Here is a 17,822-nt window from a genome sequence, read left to right on the forward strand (position 1 = left end):
GAGGTCGGCCACAGTCAGTGACATGTATGAGGGTGGTGTTTAAAAGACATTAAATGGTAAGGTTGCGGATATTTCGATTTAGGGTTGTGTCAACAAAGACAAAAAACACAGAAATAAAAAGTTCTGTTTTCATGAACATACTGACAGTCCTGCTGCATGAAATATATTTTCACTAAAGCAGAGGAACTAAAACTGAAGTTTATTATCACTTTATTACATCCATATGTAACATGATATCATCTTTTACTGTCTTGATCATCAGTTTCTTTGGAAACGTCTGCAAATGATTTTTTTTTTTTTTTTTTTGTGGCTGTTGTGTTTGCATTAAAGTTTCCCAAATGGGGTGTGTGCAGTGTGTATTTTGTGAGTGTGTGTGTGTAACGTACTCCAGTGGTTGAGGGGTGAGAGGGGATGGAGGAGACGGTGGTCTGCTGGGTGGCCACTGATGAGGACCTCTGCTGCAGCTCCACAGTCTTAGCAGTCTGGTAGCCTGCAAAAGAGAAAGAAGGTAAATGGACTTGAGCTTGTATATTTTTGTCTTCTGACGACAAAGTGACCATCAGCGTCTAAACACATTCACACACCACAGCCGTTCAAAATACACACATACGTACAACATATAAAATCAAGTATGGCGTATTGTTCTCACACACAATGTTTGGTAAAGTACTTTTAACTTTTAACATTTTATTTGTTGGGGATATTTACCCATGGAGGAGGTCATGAAGCCGTTGCTGTAGAGGGACATGTGGTGGTCGGCGTCCTGGGACACCTCAGACTTCTCATCGGCCGGGCCGCTCAGGGCGCTGGTGGAGCGGGAGTGCTCCTTGCTGCGACGCTGAGCTTGAACTATTGAAATGGTTCATTATCACTCAACTATAAATCATCAAACTAGGGAAAGCGTCTCATCTCTGCATTCTTTCTTATGGCCAGCAGGGGGCGACCTCACCCTTTTCCTAATGAGTGAAAGTTCCTGATCACTACCTTTAAATGTTCTTCAACCTGATCCTCATTTTGAAAGTCATTTATAGTCCGTGTACAAAGTGGACAGTAGGCTGTTTACTTTTTCAGAACATGGCTGCCTAGCTATTGAGAATTTTCTACCAGGACGGTTGAAATAAATGCTTCATCTCACCGGACATCATGTGCAGACTCCTGGACTGGATGTTGTCTTCAGCAGGGTCGTAGTCAAACACTGAGCCGGGGTTTGTGCGCCACACACGCAGATCTGAGGACAGAGTCAGATAAGATCAGTCACGTTTATCGACGAGGTCAAGTGACAAATGAAACTGAGCCTTTGCACACGTAAACATTAACCCGAGTTCATTGATGCGTAACGTATACATTTAATGAAACAGGTAAGAATCTGAAAAAAAAAATCTGTACTGTAGAAAAGCTATTTGTATAAGGTCTTGACTTTTAAAATTGCCTCCCAAGAGGGATTCTCAATCGAAATGAACTTGCACTCTGAAATTCAAAACTATTGAAAAAATCCAATAACTCAAAAAGGGCTCTATCAAAACACTTGTTATTAAAGGGGACCACATTAGTGGGCCTTGGGTTGTATCATAGTGATCGACACACAGAGATCAGAAGAGAGAGAGAGAGAGAGAGAGAGAGAGAGAGAGAGAGAGGTGATGGACAGAGTCACAAATGAAAGAATATAAAAATACGTGAAGAAAAAAAACAAACCAAGATTTTCATGAAAAACAAAATCACAGAAAGACTCCTGATTGTGTTGACTCTTTATCAGCTCAGCTGATCGTCATCAGTCAGCAGCTCCTGATGAGCGAGGAAAGCTGTGACCTACCCTACATGTGATGTAACAACCTCCATGACATGCTTGTAAGTGTACCGGTGGTTGTCTCCTGGTCGTGCTCGATGGCACGTCTCCTCTCCATCTCCACCACGCGTCTCTGGATGCCGCGGTAGTTGATGTCGCTGAAGTCCTGGGTGTTCTTCTTCACGCGTTCGGTCACCGGGTCCGAGGTGGTGGCAGTGAAGCTGCCCTTGCTCTTCTCGAAGTCCTGGTGGTATCTCACCTGGACAGCATCGACGACAACAACCACAGTGAGTGCACTCACGGTTAAACGAAGGGCTGGAGAAATAATTATTCACGTCCGAGACTTTTTAAAAGGAGACGGTAGTTTTTCAGATCAAGGACAGAAAACGCACATTTCCAGGGGTAAAAATCAAACTTAGGGAACAACAACACAATGAAAACAAGGGAAACTCTTACTCCAGAAATGATGCGCTGGGTCTCCCTGACGCGCCTCATCTCAGGTGTGTCCAGGACGAAGGCGGCCTTGCCCTGAACCTGCTTCCGGAAGCTGTCAGAGTACAGCACCTGGTGGGAAGTGAGGTCAGGTTGACGGAGAAACAGAAGAAGGAGCACAGTGAGCATCGAGAAACGGGTCACGCTTTAAAGCCATCATACAGCAGCCGTTAGCATCCACAGCACAAGAGGTGGGGCTAAATGGTAACACACACACAGCTGCTGGCAGAAAGAGCTGGGATTATTGGGATGTCAGACAGATGAATTAGAGGGAAGGGCTTTCTATAACAAAGTATTAAATCAAACAAAATTACATCCCAGTCTTCAGAGAAGGATGAAGTGGAGTAATTTTAAACAACAGGAGAGGTTAGCGGTGATGGTACCACAGCTGGTGGTGTTAAAACATGAAGAAGAAGAGAGCGAATTAATACAATTAACTAGATCTAGGGGAAAACTCAGTTAGGAGAGGGTTAACGAGGGGAACAGGGAGAAAGTCTCCCGTCGCTCTGAAGGTACCGAGCTAATGTTTTCTTGGTTCCTTTTGACCCGCTCCATCTCAGGAGTATACACCACAGGAGTTCCCTTGGCAGAACTGTCTTTATACAACACCTACAGGACAGAAGCACAGCACCCAAAGGGGCCAGTCAGACTCATTGAACAATACTCAAAACCACACACCTATAGGACTGGTTTCAGAGACTTAGAGCAACCCAAGTACGGACAATTTACGGGAAATTTTCCAAGATTTAATCATCTCAGAGAATTTCCTTGGCGTGTCATTTGGTTGCTTTTAAGATCCATTCGAGCAGTGTCTGAGAAATTGGTCCTATAGAGTGAATCATCCATATGTCGCAAAGAAATCACACGCTTCAGCAGAAGATTAACATGTCATATGCTGGGAAGATGAAATTAATTTTGCAGCGGCTTTATTTGAAAAAAAAAAAAAAAAGCTTGGCTGCATGTTAAAAAGTTCTGTATACAGAAAGTACATCACACACTACAGTGAAGAGGAGGAGGTTTAATTCAGCTGGAGGGGTTGATGGTTGAAGATTAAAGATGATTTGAAAAAGTAAGAAGAGAAAATAAAAAAAGAGGGAGAAGCACGGATGAAATGAAAGGCGACGTTAAGGTGGAGGCGGTGATGACGGCAGGAGACGGCAGCCTGTGCCTGGGATGGGATGAGTGGGAGCTGATGAAGGGGGGGGGGGGGGGGGGGGGGGGGGGGGGGGGGATGGCAGGTAGGAAAGGGAAGAAGAAATGTGAAAAGCTTATGGTAGGCACTACTGTCCACTCTCAACAGTTAGGAGCACACTTGGTTCAGTTTGGTTCCACTACCGAGCTGATGTTCTTCTGGGTTTGTTTGACCCGCTGCACCTCGGGGAGGTCCGGTATAGCTGTGCTTCGAGCTGGAGAGTCCTTGTATTTTATCTACCCAACAGACGATTTGGGTTTCGTGCAAAAGAAAAAAAAGTGGAGGGAACAGGAGAGAGCAAGTAAATCAGAGACAATTTATAAAAAATAAATAAAAAAAGACGGACAGAGACACATCACAGCAGCAAAACTCACAGCAAATATGAAACACACGTTTCCCTGAGAGATGAAGAAGCAGGTTAAGTTGACCCTCGAAGGGCTGATTTGGGTTATATCGGCATGGCTTGATGTGATAAGCATAAACATCGGGACATCTCAGGAGCGTTATTATGACTGTCTGTTTAGGTGGAATGAAGAGAGAGAGAGAGAAAAGGGGGCGGATGGAGGGATCACTCTGTGGAGTACCGTGCTAATATTCTGCTGATTGCGTTTAACTCTCTCCATCTCCGGAGTCTCGGACACGGACGTGCCTTGTCCCACTCCTGCTTTGTACTGAAGCTTTGAACGAGAACGTATAAAAAGTCAAATATCAAAAAAAATAAAATAAAATGAACAAAAACACCCAAGATGAGATTAATTTTAGGAAGGGAGGAAATGTAAATTTGAATACCCAGGAAAATAAAGTCTCATTCAGGGAAATTTGGGAATTTTGTTAGTTTTAAATCGAGAAGAAAAGGAAAATCAAAATGTGTAGATGAAAGGGTAAAAATACGAGGAACATTAAGACTAGTTGAGGGGGACGGAGAAACACTTTGATTTTGTTGAGATTTGCTTTTTAAAATATTGAAGTTATAAACCAAAACTGATGACAGTGAGGATGGAGGAACTTTAGAAGGAGGAAGGAGGAGATGTAAAAGAGTCACTGCACAAAAACTTTAAAAAATAAACGACTTATGAACGTTGGTTAAGATGTCAAATCTGAACTCAAGTTTTTAGAGTGAAGGAGGGAGGTCAGGGGTGTTTTTGGAGATGATCGTAAAGGGATAAAATAAGGTTTTATGTTCCTATACCAAGCTGATATTCTTCTGAGTTTCTCGGACCCGCTTCACCTCGGGGGGGTCTGGTATGGCTGTGCCTTGCCCCACAGACTCCTTGTACTGATTCTGCCCATTGCACAAGTCACACAGGTAGAGAGTGAGACAGGGGACAAAGAAGCACAGAGTTTACTGCAGACACAGACAGGTCCATCCAGTCACAACAACAAACACTGAGGAGCAGCTGACAGAAACACGCTGTCATCACTCAGATCGTCAAACACTTCAGAGGTAGTTCGGCCACTTGGAGATGGAAAGGTTGAAAAGTGGATGACACTTGATGTAGTTTATTATTCAGGTTTTAGATGCATAAAAATATCATGGGAGTGAAAAGTTATAAAGAGCCCTCACACTCCTTTGTAGATACGCCAAAAATCTTTGTCTCATTTGCAACTAGACGCCACGTGAAGTGAATGTTTGGAGTAGTGATCTCCCCTCTCCTCCTCTAGCTGCTTCACACTTTGCGTTGCTCTGATCTGTTTCGAACTTTTCTGGTAGTTACCTCTCGAGAAAGCCTCTAGTAAAGAATAAATAAATGGAAACCTTTTTCCACTAATGCTCGTCTACAGAATGGTTCGGAGAATGCTAAGAAGCTGGGAAGGGACTTCTTTTAAGCGGGCCAAGAAGAAGATCTTTATGCTCCAGCCAAAAAGCTTTTTCTATTTTTCTTGCAGAGATGAACTTGGGCAAAGACGTTTCTGCATCTCAAAAGTCTCTTTGGGGTCGTTACAGTCTCAAAAGGGACAAAATGTGTATGAAAGAATCTGTAAAAAAGTTAGATCCAAAGAGATGACATGTACACAGAGGTCTGGTTATCATCCACTACAGTAAGCAGGAGGGAAGATGGAGGGAGGACTAGTTGGCGAGGAGATGAAGGAGGTTACAGGGTCACTCTGTGGAGTACCGTGCTAATAATCTGCTGGTTGCGTTTAACTCTCTCCATCTCCGGAGTCTCGGACACGGACGTGCCTTGTCCCACTCCTGCTTTGTACTGAAGCTTTGAACGAGACAAAAGTGAGATATGGTCGTGACACACACATTATGAAAATGCAAAAATCATTTTGGGTCGGAGGGGGAAAAAAAAAATCCACAAAGGTATGTTAGGCTGGCGGAGAGGAAACAAGAACGAAACACAACAAAGGACTTTAAAATGAGCGGTCATGTCAGAGGGGTTTTTTTGGGAGGTGTTTTTGAGGAGACGTAAAAGAGTCACTGCACAAAAACTTAAAAAAAATAAACGACTTATGAACGTTGGTTAAGATGTCAAATCTGAACTAAAGTTTTTAGAGTGAAGGAGGGGGGTCAGGGGTGTTTTTGGAGATGATCGTAAAGGGGTAAAATTAGGTTTTATGTTCCTATACCAAGCTGATATTCTTCTGAGTTTCTCGGACCCGCTTCACCTCGGGGGGGTCTGGTATGGCTGTGCCTTGCCCCACAGACTCCTTGTACTGATTCTGCCCATTGCACAAGTCACACAGGTAGAGAGTGAGACAGGGGACAAAGAAGCACAGAGTTTACTGCAGACACAGACAGGTCCATCCAGTCACAACAACAAACACTGAGGAGCAGCTGACAGAAACAACAGATCATCAACCATTCAGATTCTGATGACTAGTTAATAACTTTAGAGTTTGGATTGATCAATATTATTTGAGAATCGCACAGAGCCCTTAAAGTCTCCATCTATGAGGCGATTGTAACCTGTACGGATGATTTATTTCCCACGAGAAGAACTAAGCTAAAATCTCAGGGTCTAAATACAGCAGTTCCTCAAAAAGGCCACTAGAGGCTGTTTTTAAAAGTGAGTCAGTCACCACAGAATCCTTTGTTGTTCTGCAGAAATAAGAAACGTGTTTAAAGCTTGTTACTAAGTATTTCTGGTCATCACAGGGCGGTGCTAAAGTCTCTTTGAGTTTTAATTACTGGACATTGTGATCACTCCCTACACAGCATTTACACTGAAATAAAACCTGCTTGTTTAAATGTGAATGCTCAAAACATGCACATGTAAAGACCTCAGTAGAGGCGGGCGCCACCATGACCTCTTGGTTATCCAGCCTCCTAACCAAATACAGATTACTTTTGGTTCCCGATCTATTTTCTAGATTTTAGGCTCTAAAACATTGACATCAACATGGCTGTATTATGTAAACAAAGCTGATGCATGTTACACAACTAAATCATGAATATATGTCGACCGAACACGGGAGGCCTTTTAGAATAAGCTGAAGGAAAAAAGCTTTTATTCGGCAGAAAACGAAAACGAACAAAGAGGGATCTTTGTGGGCTCTGTTCAATTCTGAAATTAGTTTATTAATTGACTTATCAAACATAAGATGACACTAAAAGACTGACTTGTAAAGGGCCATTTTAAGTGACATTTAAGGAGCCGTCTGGTTAACGTATGGAGCTGTAGTCATGAAGGGAATATGGAGGGGGGGGCAGGGTGGTCACTCTGTGGAGTACCGTGCTAATGTTCCTCTGGTTGCGTTTAACTCTCTCCATCTCTGGAGTCTCTGGCAAAGCCGTTCCTTCTCCCAAATCATCTTTGTACGCAATCTTGACATGCAGGAGGAATCAAAGCAGCAACCAGTAGTTAACCCGACTGTACCAGAACCAAAATATACTAAAAAAAAAAAAATCTGTATTTGACTGGACACAACAAAAAGACAGGACGACTTCTTTTCTGTACAGGACAAACAACAGTAGCACAAAGTATTCAACAACACACAAGCTCTGCACTAAGCAGACGTCAGTGTTACTCTACAGAACGACGGTTAGTTGCGTGAATTAAAGTGCGGCATTTTTAAGATTAAAAAAAAATGGAGGATAAGAAAAAATCAGTGTGGTCCAAAGAAGTATGGGCTGCATATCAGGGATTGTTATAGATGAGAAAAAAACTCAACAGATCAAGAAGAAAGAAAATAAAACGTGTTATAAGAAACCATAAAAAAAATAAATTAAAAAAAACGAGATACGGAGGAGATACCAAGCTGAAATTCTTTGTATTCTCTTTAACACGAAGCATTTCAGGAGTGTCCTGTACTGACGACACTTTGCCCTTTATGTTTTTATGGTCAATCTGGTATTGATGCTACAGAGAGAGAAACACAGAGTGCAGTTAAAATGTGAAAGAAAAAGAAGAAAATCAAACATGTCCCTTAACGCTGCTCTAGGATTAGCTTGAGAGCTTTCACTTCTTAAATCACATGCTCCAGTAACGAATAACTTACGAGGACAAAGACCGACACCAAACACTTACATGACAGAGCAGGTTTTACTAAATGACAGGAAACCGGACATTTAACTAACTGAATAAAAGATTAACGTATTGAAGATAATACTTTACAAAAGAGCACAGACAAAACAGACACGGAAGGAACTCTTCACTTCAAGATGCCGGATCGACATCATCAAACAAGCTACGCTATTTAAACCAGCATCATTCATACTGTTTACTTACAGTGCTGAAGTTCTTCTGGTTCTCGCGGACTCTCTGCATCTCGGGAGTGTCCAGCACTGGCACGTAGTGAGACATGGTCTTCTCAGCCTCCTCTCTGTACTTTTTCTGTTGAACGAAAAACACAAAAATCTGAATTGAACTTCGACCTAAAAGAGGCGATTAAAACAAAGGGTTACTCTTCCAGCTAAAGCATCCTCTTAGGGCGAGATATGTTCGAGTGTTTCACCTGGCTGACAATGTTCCTCATCTGCTGAGCGTGGATGATGTCAGGGGTGTCGATGACAGAGGTGTAGCTGGCCCTGTCCATCTCAGCGGTATGTTTGTACTTAGACTAAGGAGCAGAAAACAGTCAGTGAGCACACAGAGCGTCTCATCCGATCAGCTCACATCGTGTAAGTAAAAAAAATCACAAGATCCAGACCTGACTGAGGATGTCAGTAGCGTTCCTGGCCCTCATGAAGTCTGGGGTATCCGTAGCCAAAGCCAACATTCCCTTGCCCTTTATCTCCATCTCCATGGCCTTCTTGTACTCTCTCTGCAAATATCACAGGTGATAAAGTTTAACATTAACACTCGGATGTGAGCAAACAGCAATCACTTTGAATCATAGAATTTCTACTCAGGGGAGACCGGGACTTCAAACCCAAAAAGGCCTGATGGTGGGCGGTGTGTGTGTGTGGGGGGGGGATTGGTAGATACAGAAGGTTAGAAGAAATTAAGACTTTTTAAGGAACAAATTGGGTACAAACTGTAACTGGTGTTAAGTTTCTTCTGACACTCAAAAAAGAAAAATAAGATAAAGGAAGTTAAGGAACTTTTGTTACAGTTGTTAAAGTATCCAACATTTAAGATGGTTTAGCATAAAAGCACGTTTCAGATTTAAAGTGGTACCAATATGATGCGATCTTAAAATCTACCTCAGTCCCAAATATATAAAAAAAAACGTATAACTAAAGAATCTGGAGTCTTCAGCACATGCTGTGATGCGTGTTTGACCACAGCGTGAATCTGCTTGTCTACTCTACGCATGCTCTAAAAACAAACCACACCATCACCCATCCACCCGTTTTCTTCTGCTTAAAAAGGAGCAAGTAAGACGTCCTTCTCTCCAGCTACCGTTTTTCCAGCGTCCTCCTGTCCCAAAGCCCCCTTTGAACTAGCTAATTTGGATGTGAAGCAGTAGCGGCTCTCCTCTGATCTCTCTCTGGATGTCCGAGCTCCTTCCTCTATCTTCAAGGCTAAGCTCAGTCTCCCTTGTGTGGTAGCTTATTTGGCACCTTTTGTCCATGCTCTCATTCTTTAGCTCACTTTTGACCCAAGGTTGGACGAACGAGCAAGATGAAAGTTTGGCCTTCAGGCTCAGCTCCTTCTCTACCAAGAAGACCCGCTACACTGCCCGCTTTACTGACGCCGGGTGGACGGATGGTAAACATCAAATAGAAAGAGATTTACTCCAAAAGAGAACAGATACATTTAAGGTTGAGTTTTTGAGTATTCATCAGATAGAAAAGAAATATTATGAAAGAAAAATTCAACAGGGTTGAGGGGTGAAGGTCAGGCTATAGTCACAGAAAAGGAGAGAGCTGGAAAATTAGTGATGTCATCAAGCAGGGACATGTCAAACACAGCTGCTGTCCTTTTAGTGTGATCATGAAGCTTAGTAAAGGGGACAGGGTTCAGCAGATGATGCACCAAGAGCGGGATTGTGGGAAGGCACTCTGTTGAGGTAGTGATGCTGTTTCCATCACGTCACGTCTGCCGTACCTCAGACAGGATTTGAGTTGCATTCTTTGCTCTCAAAAGCTCCGGAGTTTCCTCCAGTACAGTGAGCCCTTTACCCTTCACTCCCTCTTCTAGATCCTTCCTGTACTCTCTCTACAGGACGGAGAAGAAGAACAGAAAGACTGCAGAGAAGGACGGGCACACAGGCAGGCCAAAGCATAAAAGACAAACAGTACAAGTACTCGACACGTTCTGATGCTTGCCCCGTCTGAGCTCAAAGTCACCAAGCTTTCCAAAAGGACAGATTCAGATTTAAAAAGTATTATTTCTCACTGAACGAAGCTATACATCTTTAAAGAGAGAATGGAAACATTGGTGACTTCGGCAAGAATCCCGATAAAAGACAAAGAAAATGTCGTTTTATCACAAAGAACACGAAACAAAAAATACAAAACTACAAAATGTTTCGAGACAACATTTCACAGGAAAAACATTGCTGCATCATTGAAACGATTGCATGCATGCATGCTGAACTCTAAACCTACAGATGCTGTCCTGATTGCTACATAGGGAATCTAAGATGTCAGTGGGTAGAGATTTGAAAACAAACCAAAAAAAATAGTACTAATTAGTCTACTAGTTTGAAAAAAGGAGAAATGAGATGGATGAATGTCGGATCATTAATAGTTTATGGCTCTGTAGTGTGGGGAATCATGCAAACTCAAATTTAACTGCATGTGTGGACTTAAAAGAAGTCCTGATAAAAGGAAAACCCAGGGGGTAAAAAAAAGTAGAGGAGGAAAGAAGGAAGGATTGTGGGTATGATGTAAACTTAGTATTAGAGCCCGACCAATATTTTGGTATTACTGATATCAGCAGCCGATTCTAGTATTTAGAGTCATCAGAGTTTATGTGTTACAAACATGTGTGGAATGAAAACTTTGGTGAGAGCATGTTCTGCAGATAAAAACACTTCAGGTGATATTGTCATGGTTCAATATGGAATTTGTCCACTAGAGGGTGCTCTGACTTCAAAGTTTACAATATTCTCAACACCGTATGAAGCATGTGTGTACAACCTTTTGTTTTTTTTCTTATTTTAAAGTGAATTGTTAAAGATGCTTCCTTCTGACAAACTTTGCAAAGTCACACTGGTGCTGAAAAATTGCATCGAAAAGGTCTAGTACCCACTGAGAGATGTCACTGTATCGAGTGCCACATCGGTAATCTGTGATTTTTTTTTTTCAAGTTAAAAAAATCAGTGATTGATCAGGCTCTATTTAGTATGGGTATAAAGGGTGAGGTCAAAAGGGGAGTGGTCAGGTATGTACTATCCTTTACCTCACTGGCTATTTTGGTGGCATGTCTGACATGTATCATGGCAGGGGTGACCTCCAAGCCTGAGAGGTTCTTGCCCCTCATGTTCTCCTCAAAGTCCTTCTTATAGTCTTTCTATTCGCCGTAAAGACAAGAGACAGGGGACAGACAGAGCACATGTAACAACATGCAAGCAGCGCATAATAACAAAGCAGTTACCTTTTCCTGGTTGGCACCAAAGTCTTTATAATGATCACCATTTTTTGAATGTACAGTCCTTACAAGTTTGTGCATGAGAGTGTGAAAATCTAATTTATTCAAAGGATTTCTTCAAACAGGCAAAATCTGATGAAAGTACTGCATCACACAAATCACTTATGGAAAATGTACAAAGGACATTTCGATGCACTGCGTGATTGAGGAAGACACAGTGGGATCTTGCACCTTCATAATTGAAGCGGTTTGTGTGCTACAGGGCTTTGTTTGGGTTCTGCCTGTCTTAAGGAGTCCATCTTTGGGCCTTCTCTCAGAGCACTGACCTCCGTCCGTGGTCGGACTGACACGCGGGACTTTCCTCCTTCTGTTTTTTTAAAATCATGTAGTTTTTAGGAGTAAGGTAACAATTCTAATGTTTGTTACGTATCAAAATAAAAACACAGATGAGTAAAGACTGTAAAACTTATAATCTAGGCTCGAATTGTATTTCACAGGCCGCACATGGGATTAAATGTGAACCTGTCCTTTAAACTTTTCATCTATAGGATCAAGTTTGGCATTCTAAGAGAAAAACATACTTTACCTGTCTCCTTTCTGCAGCATGGGAGTAAGATAGATACTGAACTGACAGTATAAGGGAGCAACAGTACCTGAGGGGCCCTTTTTTCAAACACATTTTACAATGCTGTCTACCTGTTTGTTTCCAGCTGGTTCAGAGAGAAATACATGAAGAAGAACAACAATCCTAATCGTCTGTCCCAAAAAACCCAACAACTCTGTCCTTACTGAGTAAACTGGAATTTAAGGCACTATAAAATGTGAACAACTTCTAATCCATTTTGTAAGCAATAGCTGGACCTCCACAAAGCTGAAGCATATCGATGTAAAGCAACAAGAAATACAAAACAATTCAGCAGGAACAGAAGAGTCCTCTGCCTGAGAGAGAAGCTTGTCATTGAAGGTGTTTAACGTTTGAAGCGCAGAGGGACACAGCAGACATGGTGCTTACCTGGCTCTGCATGTGCTGGGCCTCCTTAGCAGTCACATATGTGGGAGTCTCGAAGTCCAGCATTGCCTTGCCCTTCTCCTTCTCATACTTCTCCTTATATTTCACCTGGAGCAGACCACATACATTCAATGTCAAATATTTTCTTTGGGTAGTTTGAAAAGCATTTAGAGCTGTTTTACTGCAACATACCACGACGTATCAGTGTATGCTGCATGTGTATCTACAGTATGTAGTATAATTTCTTATCTTAGGGGCAACAGCAACAGAGAGAGAGAGAGAGAGAGAGAGAGAGAGAGAGAGAGAGAGAGAGAGTGAGAGAGAGAGAGAGAGAGAGAGAGAGAGAGAGAGAGAGAGAGAGTGGGGAGTGACATGCAGGAGAGGAGCTACAGGATGGATTTGAATCTTAATCCCTTATACTGCTTTCGGGACAACAGGCTCTGTACATAGGCATGCAAACTAACCACTAGGCCACCGGCGCAAAAACAAAAATCCTGTTGTGGTCATTAAAAGAACAAATCAAGTGGTGTCAAACAATAAGAAAGAGGGGGGGGACATGCACAAAGGGCTGAGGCTCTACAAACTCAGCTTTACCGGTGACCCTTAAACCTTTTTTTATGGCATTTACTCACATTGCAGGAAAATGTAAAATACTGTATCACCACTTGATGCTGTCCCAAACAAATTATTCACATATCGAAGCAAAACACCCCTCCAGTGAGTGCATGAGATTAAATTCTGAGATTATTAAATATTGCACAAACATTTGTTGGATAGTAAAGTGTTAAAACAGCTGAAACCCACAGCAGTGTGTTTGTGTACGTGGAACGTGTTTTGACCTCCCAGTGTTTGTACCACTTACGTTACTCTGAAGTTCAGTAGCCTCCTTGTGATGGATTTGTTCTGGTGTGTCAGCGATCATAAGGTAGTGACCCTTACTCTCCTCAAATTTCTTCTTGTAGCAGTACTATAGTACAAGTAAGACAGCTCAGTACAGCATACAAGAAGTTAAAAAAAAAAGCATGTCGGGATAAAGCTTCTCCCTTCAAGTACAAAAAAACGTTAAGATATTAATTATTAACATTATAGTTGTAAAAAAAAAAAAAAAGCTTTTAGCAATGTCAGAAAATACGAGATGAAAAAATGAGGGGGAAAGTAAAAAAAGATGGTTTATAAATTTGTGAAAAATGAAGATCAGGAATCAATGGAAAGGAAGGGAGCTTTGTTAAATGACTAGTTTTAAAATCTATAAAAAGGCAATGAGGTAATCAAACTGACAGAACGAACAAGGGGAGGTTACAGAAGGTGATAGTATGAGAAGGTCAAAGCGTGATGGGGAAGGAGGGGAAAGGGTCACCACCAGATGAGGTCACAGAGTAATGAATCATGTCGATTAGTGTTTAGTCCATATAGGATGGTGATAAAAATCTGCATTGATGTTCAGTGTTACCATGGTGACATGGATGATTATGATGATCACTCGTGAAGTTAGATAAAGTGCAGGAGGACAGTCGGCTGAGACTGAAGCGTGTGAGAGGGTTGAATGTGTTGTCTTACGCTGCTGGACAGCTTGCTGGTGCTCAGATTGTGCTGCATGGACAGAGACTCGGCCATGTCAGTCACAGGCTTGTGGATCTTCTTCAGGTCACCCTTGTACTTCACCTGCAGGAGGTGTTCACAGACACACTCAGAAATGCTTCAAATAGTCGAGTTGTGTTTTTTATGTTTCTCACCATTTCCTCATAATGACGTTTTCTAGCATGGAAACGAGACCCGTTGTTTACGTGAGAACTTACCTCACTAGCGAGCACGCTGGCGTCCTTCAAAGTCTGATAAATCTTACTATCCTTCAGGTCATACTGTGGTTTCTTTCCTTTCATCTCCTTGTCAAACTTCTCCTTGTACTTCAGCTGTTGGGATGGGATGCAATTGAAGGTTAGCGTCAAATATTAGTACCGATAATATTGTCATAATCAGTCGGATATTGACAGACTCCATCACACTGGAAACATTTAACAGAACAACACAGTGCTTTTGTTTGTAATGATGTCTAAAAAGGGATGAGTAAGTGCTGAGATCAATGTTGTTTGGTGGACAGGCTTGGCATTCTGTAAACTGTGTGCTAGTTAGTTTACATCCCTTTTTATACATGAAACATAACTGCAGAAAAACACCGTTGTTGTCTGGCTTCACTGCTCAGTTATCCTATAAGCACTCAAACAACATGTGGAAAATCCTGCAAGATGCTCGTCAAGCGTTTGTGCCTGGATTCAGCTGGGATTGATTTCAGTTTTAACTTGGTATTTAAATGCAAAAGTATTATTTATTTACTACATTTTTGAGCCTGATCTGTGATCAGCATTAAAACATGGCGTTCACATATAATTAAATGGTGATTTTTGGGTCTTTTGGGGACCCAGGCAAGAGGCCTTTTACTGCCATTGCACAATGTGCACATTTTGGGTTGCTGCTTTAATCCTTCTGGGGCCCCCTTACTGGTCTGGGGCCCCATGCAGTTTCCTGCCTTGCCTGTTGACAAGCGGCCCCACTGGGCACTTGGGAGAGTATGAGGGTGGTCAAGGTCAAAGGAAGCCTAAGCTGTTTGTCAGTCAGAAGATAACCTAGTTTGAAACAGCAGGTACGACAAACAATATCATTCTTGGACACAAACATGTAAATCCAGCAGCAAGTGTCATTAAGATACAACTTAGCATGGTTTCCCGCTGGATTGACAAGTCCTTTGGAAAATCATTCAAATGCATGCTTGTTCATCATCAAAAAAAAAAAAAAAACCTCTTACATTTCCACGGACTGAGTAATTAAGGAAAAGGTTAGAAAATGACAGAAAACATTCAAACGAAATAAGTTAACAAGATTCATTAACATACAGTATTTTACACCAGTGCAGTAATGCATCGATTGTCTGCCTAAGTCCAGCAATGAGCCAAAGCTTGTAAAGCAAACAATAGAGTAGAGGATGCATACAAGGATTAACTTCAAGAAGCAAGGCTGCAGCCCAATCAAAATCACAATTTTGTCTGATTTGATCATCTGAATCAAATCTTTTTTGTCCCACATATTTGTCTCAAGGAACCTTTAAGTAAATTCAGATATCAACAGTTCAAATTCAGTTTCATGAACCAGGGCATGAACCTCCTTACATCACTAGTCACGGCACTCATTTTCTTAATGTGGCGCATCTGGGGGGTATCATAGGAAGCTGCTCCATGGAGGGAGGGCTTGGCCTCCACCTACAAAGCGCAGTGAGATGGATGGATGAGAACACACAGTCATTATGGAAGGAGAGTGGTGAGGAGTAAGGAAAGTGACAGGCTGAGAAGACAGGATGAAGGATGGGGAGGGAACATGAATAATGACATGAGCAGTTAAACATGTAAATATGTTGTCATGGCGTTATAATGACAGATGAAGACGTAGATTATAATGCAGGATGGCGAAGAAAGCGCTATGGATGAGCTGCTAGTAGTATCATTAAGCCTACAGGACTACTGCTAAGCATCTACCAAAGCAATACAAGTCTGCAAATGTTCTGAAGGAGATGTCCGGGTGTAATATGGTTTTCTCTTCTTCTTTCTCTCAAGCCATCTTGTTTGTAAAACACATGAAAAGACACATCTTCCAGGGGATAAAACAGTAAAAAAAAAAAAAAAAACAGCATAACCGGCCCAGATGTAGCCTGGTGTACCTGGCTGTTCAGCCTGGACACTTCAGTGGCCAGAGCGATGTCTGGGCGGTAGGCCAGAGATCCTCCACGGCTGGCCTCCTCACGAGCTTTGTCACGGTAGCCAATCTGTAGAGCCAAAAAAAAAAAGAAGTTGAACGTGAAAAAACTTAGCTCGATAGATCATGAGATTTTGTTTCACCTTTGGCTCAAAGACCTTTCATTTGTTTTCAATAATAGTGTGCATGGTATAAATTACTTTCAGTTCATTTCATTGAATGTGACTTTAATGTGTGAATTCATTTAAATGATTTGCCAATCAGATGCTACAAATCCCTCCCCGGTGGAGGACAGGCTTTCGGCTAATCAACGTATTGTATGAACAAACTTGTTGATTACCCCGCTGATCAGTTTGGCAGCCTGGGTAGCTTTCTTTATGTCAGGACGGTCCACCACAGACGTGTAGTGCAGGTTGGCTTTGGCGTCCTTCCTGTAGGAAACCTGCGGACAGATATTTGCATGTAGTAATAAGTGGCTCACGCACATTTAAAGAGAAGTGTAAGAGAAATGTATGCTGTCAAAAACGACATGTTAGCCTCCTTGTGGAGACGACTCACATTGCTCTGATTCTTGGCCACATCAATGGCGTGCTGAACATCAGGTGGAACAGTCATCTGGTTATAGATCGACTTGCCCTTCTCCTTCTCAAACTTGGCTTTGTACAGTTTCTGTAAGACGAGAAAGGAACGTTAAGGCACCAAAAAAAAAAAAAAAAAAATCAGAATTACAAGAAGGTGGAGCTGGTTCTGTAAAAAATAAATTGGTGAACGTTGTACCCCGCTGACAAGCTTGTTGATCTGCTTGCTGTGAACTGTGTCACGAGTCTCAGACAGGGTGGTGAATGAGCCCGACTGCATGTCCTTCTTACTGGCCTCCTTGTATTTGCTCTGAGGGTGAAAAATGAAGAAGTTGTAACCCATTCAGTGTAATATTTCTAATTCTCTGCATGCGGAGAATTCTAAGGGAATACAAAAGTGGTTGCCTTTTTGCTGATTGATACTTACCTCTGATGCCAGAGTGCGCACAGCCTTCGCATGGAGGATTTGAGGAGTGTCACTGACAGGCACATAGTGACACTTCGACTTTTCATACTTCTCTTTGTACTTCACCTGGAGGGCAGGGAAAAGTCCAGTTTAATTAATAAAATGCAATCAATCAATCAATCAATCAATCAACCTTTATTGATAGGTGGCAGATAAATGGTCTTGAGCTTGTGTAGTTCTTTTCTGGTCTTCTCACCACTCAAAGCGCTTTCACACCACCACATTCACACACTGATGGTAGAGGCTGCTGAGGAACTGATCATCAGAAGTAATATATTTATACACATAAATACAGCCTCTCTGAAGCATCTTGGAATGTGTCTTTTCCAGGAGCACATCGGACATGTGGCTGCAGGAATTGGGGACACGATCGGCTTCACCAACTGAGCCACAGCCGCCCCCAGTTAAAGTGCAACACTATAAACTCATGCGTAAATAAACAAAGCACACTTTTGTAACAAGATTATAAACAGAGGTTGGGAAGTACAAAATGAAAAATCTAAATCGTCCAAAAGGTTAAACTGCATTGACTTCAAGGAGCTGCTGTGTCCTCGTCCAGTATGTGACAATTTCCGAACTTAACTGAAGAAACATGTAACAGTAACCAGATGGGAGAGAGTTTCAGATAAAGCC

The 17,822-nt window shown here is 42.0% G+C and overlaps 1 protein-coding gene across 20 annotated transcripts in view; it reads right to left on the reverse strand.

The window, feature by feature from the left end:
- neb (nebulin) overlaps positions 1-17,822 on the reverse strand; it is a 64,424-nt gene that overhangs the window by 856 nt on the left and 45,746 nt on the right. For 5 of the 20 annotated variants that reach the window (XM_079356804.1, XM_079356788.1, XM_079356799.1 and 2 more), the window contains 28 exons: positions 17,151-17,255; positions 16,923-17,033; positions 16,704-16,814; positions 16,486-16,587; positions 16,111-16,215; positions 15,566-15,655; positions 14,201-14,314; positions 13,962-14,066; positions 13,267-13,371; positions 12,408-12,512; positions 11,207-11,317; positions 9,908-10,018; positions 8,565-8,678; positions 8,370-8,474; positions 8,144-8,248; positions 7,670-7,774; positions 7,147-7,239; positions 6,042-6,134; positions 5,585-5,677; positions 4,657-4,749; positions 4,052-4,144; positions 3,611-3,703; positions 2,792-2,884; positions 2,240-2,347; positions 1,856-2,042; positions 1,136-1,228; positions 709-849; positions 387-490 (listed from right to left, as the gene is read on the reverse strand). In XM_079356804.1, coding sequence (XP_079212930.1) covers positions 387-490; positions 709-849; positions 1,136-1,228; positions 1,856-2,042; positions 2,240-2,347; positions 2,792-2,884; positions 3,611-3,703; positions 4,052-4,144; positions 4,657-4,749; positions 5,585-5,677; positions 6,042-6,134; positions 7,147-7,239; positions 7,670-7,774; positions 8,144-8,248; positions 8,370-8,474; positions 8,565-8,678; positions 9,908-10,018; positions 11,207-11,317; positions 12,408-12,512; positions 13,267-13,371; positions 13,962-14,066; positions 14,201-14,314; positions 15,566-15,655; positions 16,111-16,215; positions 16,486-16,587; positions 16,704-16,814; positions 16,923-17,033; positions 17,151-17,255 — 2,988 coding nt within the window. The remainder of the gene's footprint in view (positions 1-386; positions 491-708; positions 850-1,135; positions 1,229-1,855; positions 2,043-2,239; positions 2,348-2,791; positions 2,885-3,610; positions 3,704-4,051; positions 4,145-4,656; positions 4,750-5,584; positions 5,678-6,041; positions 6,135-7,146; positions 7,240-7,669; positions 7,775-8,143; positions 8,249-8,369; positions 8,475-8,564; positions 8,679-9,907; positions 10,019-11,206; positions 11,318-12,407; positions 12,513-13,266; positions 13,372-13,961; positions 14,067-14,200; positions 14,315-15,565; positions 15,656-16,110; positions 16,216-16,485; positions 16,588-16,703; positions 16,815-16,922; positions 17,034-17,150; positions 17,256-17,822) is intronic. The other 15 variants (XM_079356805.1, XM_079356808.1, XM_079356806.1 and 12 more) reach the window with 15 other exon arrangements.

This window comes from Symphodus melops (genome assembly GCF_947650265.1).
Source record: "Symphodus melops genome assembly, chromosome: 12".
Classification (NCBI taxonomy): domain Eukaryota; kingdom Metazoa; phylum Chordata; class Actinopteri; order Labriformes; family Labridae; genus Symphodus; species Symphodus melops.